The sequence below is a fragment of the Alosa pseudoharengus genome, unplaced genomic scaffold (genome assembly GCF_046254945.1).
Source record: "Alosa pseudoharengus isolate Yale_2024_CS ecotype anadromous, Long Island Sound unplaced genomic scaffold, YU_APseudo_1.1 YU_APseudo_1.1_scf_21, whole genome shotgun sequence".
In the NCBI taxonomy this organism is placed as follows: domain Eukaryota; kingdom Metazoa; phylum Chordata; class Actinopteri; order Clupeiformes; family Clupeidae; genus Alosa; species Alosa pseudoharengus.
In genome coordinates, this window is record NW_027468674.1 from 247727 (window position 1) to 260777 (window position 13051).

Below are 13051 nucleotides of genomic sequence, written 5' to 3' on the forward strand. Positions count from 1 at the left end.
ACACACACACACACACACACACACATTACACACACACCTCAACTTCACAATGGCATGCAGCCCCCCCCCCCCCCCACACTACACACACACACACACACATTACACACACACAATGGCATGCAGCCCCCCCCCCCACACACACGCACACATATTACACACACACACACACAATGGCATGCAGGCACGTGTAGCACACACACATTACACACACACACACATTACACACACACAATGGCATGCAGGCACGTGTAGCACACACACACACACACACATTACACACAAACACACACACACACACACACATTACACACACACACACATTACACACACACAATGGCATGCAGCCCCCCCCCCCCCCCACACACACATTACACACACACACACACACATTACACACACACACACATTACACACACACAATGGCATGCAGCCCCCCCCCCACACACACACACATTACACACACACAATGGCATGCAGGCCCCCCCCACACACACACACATTGGCATGCAGGCACGTGTAGCACACACACACACACACACACATTACACACACACACATTACACACACACACACACACAATGGCATGCAGGGCCCCCCCCCCACACACACATATAGTTATAGTGAGCTGCGTAGGTGTGTGTGTGTTACCCGTATAGTGAGCTGTGTAGGTGTGTGTGTGTGTTACCCTTATAGTGAGCTGCGTAGGTGTATGTGTGTGTGTGTTACCCTTATAGTGAGCTGAGTAGGTGTGTGTGTGTGTGTTACCCTTATAGTGAGCTGCGTAGGTGTGTGTATGTGTTACCCGTATAGTGAGCTGCGTAGGTGTGTGTGTGTGTGTTACCCGTATAGTGAGCTGCGTAGGTGTGTGTGTGTGTGTGTGTTACCCGTATAGTGAGCTGCGTAGGTGTGTGTGTGTGTGTGTTACCCGTATAGTGAGCTGCGTAGGTGTGTGTATGTGTGTGTGTGTGTGTTACCCGTATAGTGAGCTGCGTAGGTGTGTGTGTGTGTTACCCGCATAGTGAGCTGTGTGTGTGTGTGTGTTACCCGTATAGTGAGCTGCGTAGGTGTGTGTGTGTGTTACCCGTATAGTGAGCTGCGTAGGTGTGTGTGTGTGTGTGTGTGTGTTACCCGTATAGTGAGCTGCGTAGGTGTGTGTGTGTGTGTGAATGTGTGTGTGTGTGTTACACGTATAGTGAGCTGCGTAGGTGTGTGTGTGTGTTACCCGTATAGTGAGCTGAGTAGGTGTGTGTGTTACCCGTATAGTGAGCTGTGTAGGTGTGTGTGTGTGTTACCCGTATAGTGAGCTGCGTAGGTGTGTGTGTGTGTTACCCGTATAGTGAGCTGCGTAGGTGTGGGTGTGTGTGTGTGTGTTACCCGTATAGTGAGCTGCGTAGATGTGTGTGTATGTGTGTGTGTGTTACCCGTATAGTGAGCTGCGTAGGTGTGTTTGTGTGTATGTGTGTGTGTGTCTTACCCGTATAGTGAGCTGCGTAGGTGTGTGTGTGTGTGTGAATGTGTGCGTGTGTGTTACCCGTATAGTGAGCTGCGTAGGTGTGTGTGTGTGTGTGCGTGTTACCCGTATAGTGAGCTGCGTAGGTGTGTGTGTGTGTGTGTGTGTGCGTGTTACCCGTATAGTGAGCTGCGTAGGTGTGTGTCCAGGTCCTCCCCCTGTGTTCTCAGGGTTGAAGTTAGAGTCGCTCTGACACAGGAAGTGCGGCTTCAGCACGTAACCACAGCGACCGTTGGTCAGGAAACGGCCCTGGTTCAGATCCATCTGCTCGCCCGGCGTCTGGAAGTTCAGAGCCACTACACACACACACAACACACACACACACTTAGACTTAACCCTTAGAACCCTAAGCTGTTTTTAGGGCATTTTCACTACCTTTATTCATAAGGATTTATTCTGGTCATTTTAAGTGCCACACACACATATTGTATATTGTTTTTTTCAGCAGAGTCTAGGATATCCAGATCATTTCATGTATTAGTACTAGCATTGATTTTATTTTTATTTTTAAAGAATTAAAATATAAAAAGTGTATTATAAGAATTTGTATATTTCGACATGTCTCCACCTCCATCTCACCACAGCAAGCTCATAGCTCTACATGCATTTCATGTGTGTGTAGGGCAGACTGTCCTGAATCGGGCAATATAATTACCATGTTGGTGGGATACTCTGGGGCTGAGCAATTTACAGAAATATGTGGTGTGTGATTTACGGAAATAAATGTCATTTTTTATTTAGTGATGAAAAATGACCTTTCTGCGCTCCATATCTGTGACACGAACTGATCTGACCTGACTTGACCCGAGGTTGCGTGTTAGCATGTGTGGTGTATGCAGTCATAATAATTCTCAACTTTTTACTGCATTGCCATGAACAAAGTAAAGGCAAAAAAGGTGTTTCTTTGTTGAACAAATTGGGATGCAATGTGAGCCTTGAATTGGATGCCATGCAGGAATTTGCTAGGATCTCAAAACCAGATTATGAACATGCTTTGCCATAGAGAAACACACGATAGCGTTGGATTATAAACATGCTTTGCCACAAAAACAGACAAAAACGTGGGGTAAGTCCAGCTATATGAAGTTATTATTTTGCTGTCACTTCGTCTGTTTTATAACCCAGGATGTACTTGGTATCAAATGATAGCTCTGTGTCTCCTCTTTCATCTGACATGCATATCTATCCGATCACGGGTCCGCGAGTAATTCAAACAAGAGTAATGGGTGTGCAGCGTTGGTTTGTGTACATGACGTTAATATTTTGCAGTCACTTCGTCTGTTTTTATAAGCCAGAAGGATCGATATCCATGGTACCAATGACTAGCCCTGTGTCTCCTCTTTCATCTGATATGCTTGCCATATCTATGAGATCACGGGTTCGCGAGAGAACGCAGAGAAGTGTAGACTGTAAATATGATGCAATTTGATTTCATTTCATGATTTTTTAAGATTTTCATACTTGATCGTACAGACAAGTGCATAGTCTCTTTGGAAAGCCCCACTTCTTCTCTGTCATGCAATAAAGGTTTTATCTCGCTGTGATGAACAGTCGCGGAGCAATGTAACAGAGAAGAAAGGGTGTGTTTTTTGATGCGTCAATCGGGTTCTAAGGGTTAAACAGACACAACTACCTTTGCTCGTCTGGCATCTGGAAGATCAGAGTAACTACACACACTACTTATGCACACATACCTACACACACTACTTATGCACACATACCTACACACACTACTTATGCACACATACCTACACACACACATGTACACACATATATTTACACACATCCTCACACATATCAGGGTTAGTACGAGTGCTTAAAATCCTTCAAGATGCTTGGAATTTTAATGTTATATTTTCAAGATTTGAAAAGTACTTGAATTTTGGACTAAGTCTTTGAAAAAGCTTTAAATTGTGACTGTATTTCTTTCTAAACAAATATCTGACTGAACAAATACAAAATAAGACCGCTTATACATTGGAGATATATCTGACTGAACAAATACAAAATAAGATGGCTTATACATTGGAGATATATCTGACTTAACAAATACAAAATAAGACGGCTTATACGTTGGAGATAAGTTGAGATAAATGATAAGTACGGGTGTGATTAGATCTCGTGCCACGATAAAAAAATGTCACAATATTTCTTGCCACGATACAAAAATGTCACAATATTTCTTGTCAAGGTAAAAATCTGTCTCGTGGAGAATAGGGGTGTGACGAGATCTGGCGATACAAAAAATATCACAATATTTTTCGTCAAGGTAAAAATCTGTAGCCAGCATGACTGACGAGTCTGACTAAATTAGCATCGAGGACGCCCCAGCTACGTTTACTTTTTTGTGTAGCAGCATTTTGGGTACCTGCTGGAAACAACCCAGTAAACAATTTTCGGTTTGGGGAATGTTCTGCGGACGTTACCTGAAGGATGCGTTAATGTTCACGGTTTGGGGAATGTTCTGCGGACGTTACCTGAAGGATGCGTTAATGTTCACGGTTTGGGGAATGTTCTGCGGACATTACCTGAAGGATGCGTTAATGTTCACTGCTCGCTCACTTCTAACGTTCCCTCATGGTTGTTCAGGAAAGTTTTCTTGAGAGATATATCAGCTCACAAAAGGAGAGAGTTCAAGTGCATGTATCTAATCTGATAGTCATTCATTCATCATATACACTCATCATGCCTTCTGCGTGTAATCATTGGTAGGCCTACTTACCTAATGCCTGCACCAGCGATAGCTGTATCCTCGCCCTTCATGTCACCATTAATAATCAGCTGTATATATATATATATATATATATATATATATATATATATATATATATATATATATATATATATATATATATATATATATATATATATATATATATATATATACACACACATACCGGGTTATATCTAGTACTTTCACATTTACAGTGTTTTATAATAAATAATAAACAATGAACTAGCCTAACTAAACCATTTTCAATGGGCATATCCCGTCATGTTATTATTCAAAACACCAGCAAGAGAAGGCTAAACTGTTTCAACCATATTGTTTAAAGGGGACATATTATGCAAATTTCACTTTTTGCATCCTTTTGTACCTCCATTTGGGTCTCTACTGCTCCTAACAACACTCCACGCGTGCAAAAAAGCCATCCATGCGTTTTCTGTGAGTCAGTTGAACGATTTTGGTGTCAGGAATCATAGGCTTCTATGAGCCATTTTCTGGCTCCCTTAACCTGACGTCAAAATAAGGGAATTTGCATAGAACCACCCTGGCGCCACCCCTCACCTCTCAACCCCCATATAGCCCCACCCACCCACCCAATTAGTTGAAGATCCGCCATTAGTTTGCTGGTTTAACGAGCACGGACACCAAGCGCAATGACTACAAGCAAGAGCAAGTCACACATGAAGTGTTGTGTTGTTGGCTGCACAGATCAACACAAATCCTTGCACACTCCCAGCCAAAGACGACAGAAGAACCGAGTGGCTCCACTTCATTTTCGATGGCCATGTTCCAGCAACAGTCTGGAAAAATTTTGTGGTGTGTGCGAACCACTTCCAAGGCAGACTGCTTTGAAAACTTAGGACAGTACACTGCAGGATTAGCCATCAAACTTCATTTGACAGAGGGATCTGTACCTACTGTTCGTGGCAAGTCACAAGATGAGAGACATGTAAGTACTTTCAAATAATGACTTTTGTGTTTCTATTGCAGTTAAGCATGAACTAACGTTAGGCTGTTTGTGTTTTGCCATTTAGCACAAGCTAACGCAAACATTACGGCTAACTTTAGCCCTGCATCTGCTTGGAGTGAGCATTTCCTCCATTCCAAATTGCAAATGCAGCACACAGCCGATCGAGTCATATTTGACAATCCCAGTCAATAATATCTGAAAGTAATGATTGTTAAAATGTTGTCTAGAAGCTAGACCTCCATTAAATATTGTCATGTTATTCACAATGGAGGCCACCGACAGCTAAAAGCCCTTAGTATAAGCTAATGTTAGCGATTGTAGCCTCACTTTATAACGTTATTCAGTGTTTGCACATTTCCCCTATAGCTCTATTTCAGTTAAGATGCAGGGTTTGTCACAATTTGTAGTCGTTTTGTCCTTACTGATGATGAGCTAGATATGGTCATGTTATCTACAATGAAGGTCGTCAGTAAAAGCTCTTAGTCTAGGCTAATGTTTGCTGTTGTAAATAAAGAGAGATATATTACCGACATAGTGCAAGAAGTTGTAGGCTCAGTTTTTAGCTCAAAGTAAACGTGCATTTCCTGTACTCTAGAATTCATGTACAAGGGTTTGTCACAATTGGTACTCATGGTGAAACAATATGACTGATGAGTGTATGCTCTGATAAGATGAAATTCAAGACCTCAAGAAGCTATATGTTTTATCAGTCTTTAGGCTTTGTAGCTGCTGAATGCAAGCTTTTTGTCAGAATTTGAGCATAAATTGTTGTACTGTACCCATGCAATGTATCAAAATGTTACTCATCTCTCTGCTCTCATCCCTTTTCTCTTTCCTCCTACAGGCTTGCACTTCACAGTTTCCGGCAACAAGAGAAATTGGTTGTCAAACAGATCACCCAGAGATTCTGAAACGTACTGTTGGTACACAGCTCTCTCTGCAGACTCTTCAGCCTCACTTCACTGACTTCCCCTGACTTCACTTCCCTTGACTGTATAGTGACAGACCGACACCCGCAGATACAAAAGTTCCTGAGGGAAGCTGGCATCAACCAGTACTATGACGTCTGGCACATGGAAAAAGGTGTTTTACTATTATTATTATTATTATTATTATTTGTAATTAACATATATGAATGTGTTGGTCCCTCCATCCTCCCTGTATTCTCAGCTCATCTCTTATCTCTGGCCAAGAACCAAGTCATTTTAAACATGCAATAGTCCACCCCCTCCTAAAAAAGACAAAACTTGACAACACTGGCCTGAACAATTGCTAAATACCATTTTCTTTCTAGAATTATAGAAAAAGCTGCCTTTCAACAACTTCCATCTTTCTATCTGAAAATTAGATATTAGACCTGCGGCATGTTATAGTTATGATCTGAAAGAGTTGAGGATCAAAAGTGAAAATGTTTTTTGAATTTCAGGAATTTCAAACAGCTGGAGAAGATCAGCAAAAGAAAAGACTGCCAGGAGCTGAAGAAGTGGATGCGGGCCATAAGAAATCACATTTACTGGACTGCGGCAACATCTGCGTCAGGACCAGAGAGGGTGGCAAAATGGACCTCCATCCTCAACCATGTCCGGGACGTCCACACCCACGAGGACTCCAATTTCCCAGCCTGTCTGCATCCAGTTCGCAAAACCCGCGACAAGAACAAATGGCTGACAACAGGTATCTTTTGTTATGTATAGGAAATCACTTCAAACACATTGTACAAGTGCTTTATAGTTGACAATCAGAACTAGTGTATTGGAAGTCAGTCATATGGATTCAACTAATTTGGTTATATTGGCCCATTGCAACTGTTGGCATATCATGGTTTTGTGATAGAACAACAATGTTTTTTGTCTGTTGTAGGAACTCCAGCGTTCTACCAGCTGGAGAAGGTGCTGAGTGCCAAAAGAGTCCTCAAGGACATTGCTAAGCTTAGCCCCCACCACCAGACCTCATCATTAGAGTCATTTCACAGTGTGATCTTGCAATTTGCTCCAAAAAATGTGGTGTTTCCTTTCCTTGGGATGCTTTGCAGGTAACGGGAACTTCGATTGCACAGATGGTAATGATACATATTATGTGCATGCCATTATTTTCATGTTTGGTTTTCTCTTTACTGTGCTGTACAAGACTCTACCTGGCTGCTCTGTATTACAATGAGAATGCTGCACGAGACCAGGCCACCTCATCCTCTGGGGACCCTCTCTACAGGATGCATATCCCAAAGTACAGGAAGGGAGAGTGCAGGGTGAAACCCATCAAAACCGAGACAACATTCCGTAAGTTACATAATCTTTTATTTATCAACAATGAAAGATCTGTTCATTATGTATGCTATTGCACTATAGGGGCACTAAGAAAAAGCAAGTTCAGGTGCCAGGCAGGCCTATTAATCCTGCCACTAAATAATAATTAAACAAAGCTACCGCCAGCCATATCAAATAATATTAAAAATAAACAGACAATAACCAAGGTTTCAAGCCACACGTCTTTACTCCTTACCAACTCAACCAAAAATAGACGTGGATCCGACAATAACACAAATACACACCAGCCGTGCCGGTTATCCACAACAGAAAATAAACAATATAGGCTACAACACAAAAGTCCAAAGTGTCTAGCTCACTCGTCAGTGAGAAACCCCAAAAACTAAACAAAAATTATCAGTGTGCGTGAATGTAGAAGAAAAGAAAAAGATATCAGTGTGTTTGAACTGTGTACTGTATGTAGGCCATGTTGCGGGAGTGGATCTGTTTTGGTCTGTCTGCGTATGTTAGCGTGCGTGCATGGGTGTGTGTGTGTGTAGGAGAGAGAAGCAGAGTAAGAGGGTGTGTGTGTGTGTGTGTGGAGGAGAGGAGCAGAGCGAGGGATTTAAGCTCCACTGCAGCGTGGAGAGTCACTCAGGGCCAGTTCAACCGAGCAGCAAGGAAAAGTAGGATTCGAACTCACAGTTTCTGGAGGGCTGTTTTGGTCTGTCCGGGAAAGGCTAGGCTACTTTGCTCGGCTCAACAACAACAGACCGGGCCATTGACTTCACTTCGATGCTGGTGTTGCTCGTCTTGGAATCTCCCCAGAGTATTACTCCTTAAGGCTCTCGATACTTTTGGCGCTGGTGCTCTCGCTGATTTTGGGCCGCGTTAATTTCGCTTCTCACTGTGCTTTTACTCGATGCTCTGCCTTCAAAAAATGCTACAAACTGGCATCTAAACCAAATGCCGGCTTACGGCCACACCCCCCTCAATCAGTCTCGCTACAGGTGCTTCTCATTCCAGAGCCGATGAAATAATTAAGAAGCGTCCATTATGTGTTAAGCCCTCCTTACACTGACAGACTTTGGAAAGATTTGCAAGGATTTGGAAAAGATTTTTGAAAGACTACAGTTTCAGACCCTCTCACATCTAAAGACAAGTAGTAGAGTTTTAAGTCACAGACTATGATTTTGCAATGACTAGGGATCTTGCAGGGTCACTATTTACAAGACTGCAACTAGATTCCTTTAAATTATTACCCATCGTGCAATAGATAAACAGGAACCGAAATTATAGCATACTAAACTCAAAGTCGTATTTTCATGTTTCTGCAGCATTGTTTCATGCGTGACATCAATATAGAGTCGTTCTGTCACGTGGAAGAGCCGACTCAATATGTATAAGAAATGACAAATATTATAAGAATAACAAATAATCATAGGCTACAGCTGTCGCCTACTTTGCCCCTTCCTGTTTGGTGTTGGAGAGAGGTCACTATTGGTTTTTATAGTTCACGTCACTATTTGCATGAGCCACGACTAGAAAGACTTGCGATAATATCAAACATGTTTGATATTGTCGTAACGGCAAAACTAGAAAAGGACTGACTCCGACTGAATTAAAACCGCTAAGATTGGCACCTTACACTTAACGATCTAGTTGACGGGAGCGCGCCGCGATTCCAGTACAACTCCCATGATTTCTGTCCGACTTTGGAAATTTTGTCGCCGACTGTGAAAACAGACCAAAATCGTACAATGTAAGGCCGCCATTACTTGTGTTTTTGTGTGCAGTGTATGCGTGTGCTTCTGGACAAATTGAAAACAATTAAACATTGAGACAGGGTGGAATGAATTCCGCCACAGCTTTACAATGAACAAAACAATAAATAAATGTACAATGAAATACTTTACAAACTATGTACATAGTTACAGAAGCATTTGTGAAATATTGCACAGGGTATGTGGAACACTTGATGGTCTTCATCATGGGCGAGGTCTTTATGGACCCAGAAGCATACAGGGAGGAACTCCTGAAAATAAGCATTCCTCCGGACCTGTCCTCAGAGTTTGAGCACCCAGAGAAGGAGGAGGTGATCGCCAACTACGTTTCTCGCTTCAATCCAGGGGAGGCAGTTTGAAGCCCACGTATTGTCCTTGGCTGTCAGGAAACTCCCGACGAACACGCAGGACCACACATGACGGATTGACGACCCTTATTCTGCGTCCAAGGAAACCCCAACACCAAGTGACAAAGCTCCTGTAGGCAAGATACCTGTAACGACTAAAAAAAACATTGCATTAGTTAGCAGGTTACATAATCTGTCAGTTCTGTCAAAAATGCGAAGTGCAATTGTCATATTTCAAGGAAATATTATGTTTTATTTCTGTTTTCTGTAATAAATATATTTTATAATGTCTTATGTGTGTATGTTTGATACCTGCTGAATTTGCAGACAATAGCCATACATAAAAAGAAAGACAACAACAATTGGGGCATGTGTTGGTGTGTAAGGCCATTAGTGACCTATGAACATAGACTAACATCTGCTTTTGCTGATAAAAACGGTAGCCTGTCACTTCTCATGAACACTGGGAAAAACTAATAAGTAGCCTAATAAATAACACATACTGCTCTATTCCCCGGAGCCGTAAGGCCCCATGGTCAGCTCTGTAGATGTTCAGTGCGTTCTGAAGAGAATAAACATTCAGGCACACCGGGTATAAACATGGTTGATCAATTATGCATTGAGGGATCTCCTCCAGCTGCTGCAGACGTGTGATCTATAATGGTATGGTAAGGTGAGTGCTATGCTAGCACAGTCGCTAGCATTATTCGTAAATGAGTGAGTAATATGGCATACTCGCTAGCTCATTTGTAAATAAGTTAGTAACACGGTAACATATCTACAGGCCTTTCTGTAGCTTAGAAAAGTTACCTGTGGAATCTCCTGGCAGCATATACTCTGCCTCAGTTGGCACTGCCCAACAATTTCCACACGCACACCTATATAATTAATAATATAAGCTAATCAAGTGCTGTGAATCTAGTGAAGTTTTTAAATGCAAGCAAATGTTAAATATTGTAAAAAGACTGGCTTTATGTCACTAAAAATTACATTACGTTTACTTCGTAACAGGCTGAAAAGGGTCAAGGCTAATAGCCAAGCCTAATATGACACGTAGCACAGATGGAGGATAAATACATTGATTTAAAAAGTTAACAAACCATTCAGCAACTGCTTGCAGCATTCGTGGAGGTGTTTCTGCAGGTGGCTCCTCTTCATCTTGATCTGGGTCCGACTCTGGGTCGAAAATGTTGGGCTAGAGTGCGCCTCTGAAATCCGTCATTTTCACCAAGCAGTGGAGGTTTTCACGTGAAGAAAACGAGCAGGGTAAACATCTGACAGGTGGGGCATGGCCAGCAATAGCTTATTTGCATAAAAGTGACGGAGCCCTAAAACGGCTCATTCTGAAAGGGACTGAAGCTGGCAAGAATTAGGCTGCAGAGATCTCTTTATGTGAGATTGATTTTGTGCAAAAAACTTTATGAACATGTTTTGTATGGCCCATAGACCTATTCTAACTTGTTTAAAAAGAGGTATAATATGTCTCCTTTAAAATCAAAACAATAAACCCGACAACTGACTTTCAATGCTGGGAACTAACAAAAGCTAAATTACGAAGTAGTGCTGGTGCTAGTGCCGGTGTTCACACCGGACACAAAACACCTTAAGTTTTTCCCCTGAAGTATGACCCTTCTCCTTAGGTAGGGGGTTTATTTAAGGGTGTTGCACAGAATACCTTAAATTATTTCTTCCCTACTGAAAAAACCAGCCTGACCAGCTAAAGGTGGTTTGCTGGTTGACCAGCTTGTTGACCAGCTTGTTTGACCACCCTATGATGGTTGACCAGCTAGACCAGCAAATCTCTTGCGAAAACATACCTTCAGCTGGTTTACCCACCTAACGATGGTAATTCAGCTGGTTTTGCTTGTCCTACCACCTCAAGCTGGTCATTTTAGCATGACCAATGTCAAGCTTGGCAGGCTGGTCACCAGCATGACCATCTTGCACCAGCTGTATCCCACACGACAGGCTAGTGAAACCAGCATGACCAGCTTCCTCAGATGGTCACGCCAGCATATCCAGCTGGTGGTCCAACCAGCTACACCAGCAAAGACCAGCAAGAGCTGGAAGAAAACCAGCAAAGACCAGCTTAAACCAGCTAAAACCAGCTACCAGCATAAGCTGGTTTCTAGCTGTTTTTTTCAGCAGGGTAAAGTTAACTCTGCTAAGGTCTCATCAAAACATAGTACATTGAGGAGACCAAACTAAGTTAAGTTATGCAATCAAGCAGTATCTCAAAGCTAACGGTAGAATACTGTTCGGATGTCAAGTTTAGCATGCTTACTTAGCCTACATCTGCTTGTCAATTTCGTTACTCATGTACAGTGGGTCCCAGTTAAGAACTGACACTTCATTCACCATCAAGGTGATTCACGCAGCTGGGTGAAATGTAAGTACAACTGCAGCCGCTTGGGGGCAGCATAGTCCGCTGTGGCATTCTGCGGTCGAACCGAACCAGCAAGGGCTGTGATTGGCCGAGTTTTCAGTTTGTTTCTCTGTGTTTTTAGCAGCCCCTGCTACATGCTAGTACCCTGGAAATCCAGAGTTCTCGCGAGAGCACAATGGAATTGTCTCTGCGAGACACTCTGGCAAAGAGCAATGATGCACGTTACTTTTACCCCAACATTCCAGGAACCAGCTAAACTGATGAAGACAGCGCTGCAACGTTGGAGGACAGTACACATTGGTCGTAGTGTTATCCGATTGCGTCAAAGTCCGAAATCATTCAGAGTAAACATGGTCTAGTGTTATCCAATTGTGTGCAGTGAGATTTTTTAAATGCATTCTTGTTGCCGCCCCTTGAGTTGGGCCATTACATTGTTCTTTGCCAGACCCTTAATCTTTCTAGATTATCAGGGTCTGGATTTTCCAGGCTAACATGCTAGTCCAGGGGCTACCGGAGGAGTTTTGGGAGCGTTAGTCAAAAAAGACGTGACCCTCCCTCGCCAGCAAGAATTTTTTTGTGATTGAGAAAAAACGCATGACCCTCCCCAGTCCCAACAATTTATTGATGCCTTAGGCTACTGGGTCAATTTGGGAGCTTGCATGCTACGACTCCTTCCTTGAAATGGCTTGAAAAGGCTGTCATTTGCACAATTTCACAAATAATCACCGGGACCGAAACAAACCTGTCAACTTTTCCCGGTTTATCGCGTATTTTAACTTTTTCCTCGCTGTCTTAGGAGGAGCTGCAGGGCCGTCGCAAGGGGGCGATAGCTTACTTAGGCTACCGTCGCTGTATTTTAATAGTAGCCTAGTCTAATAAGCTACACCAGCTTGTCTTTAAAAGGGGAAAAAATCAATTGTATAGCCTATAACATTAGCTGAGTCACATATTTGGCCATATGGTGTTTATCATGGCTACATCACGAAACCAAATAGTGTAACAAAGGCGAACACTTTAACACGGGGAATTAATTGGGCATGAATCATTGTGCTGAACGGTATTTGTCAATAAGCAGAAACACAC

General features: G+C 42.6%; 1 protein-coding gene and 1 long non-coding RNA gene across 5 annotated transcripts in view; one reads left to right on the top strand and one right to left on the bottom strand.

The window, feature by feature from the left end:
• Nucleotides 1–13051, bottom strand: part of LOC143137405 (1-phosphatidylinositol 4,5-bisphosphate phosphodiesterase delta-3-A-like) — a 135450-nt gene that overhangs the window by 34051 nt on the left and 88348 nt on the right. For all 4 annotated transcript variants that reach the window (XM_076297587.1, XM_076297589.1, XM_076297586.1 and 1 more), the window contains one exon: nt 1628–1806. In XM_076297587.1, the coding sequence (XP_076153702.1) occupies nt 1628–1806 (179 nt within the window). The remainder of the gene's footprint in view (nt 1–1627; nt 1807–13051) is intronic.
• Nucleotides 6690–7354, top strand: LOC143137407 (uncharacterized). The gene is made up of 3 exons (XR_012989953.1): nt 6690–6882; nt 7069–7240; nt 7336–7354. It is a non-coding gene; the product is annotated as an uncharacterized LOC143137407 (long non-coding RNA).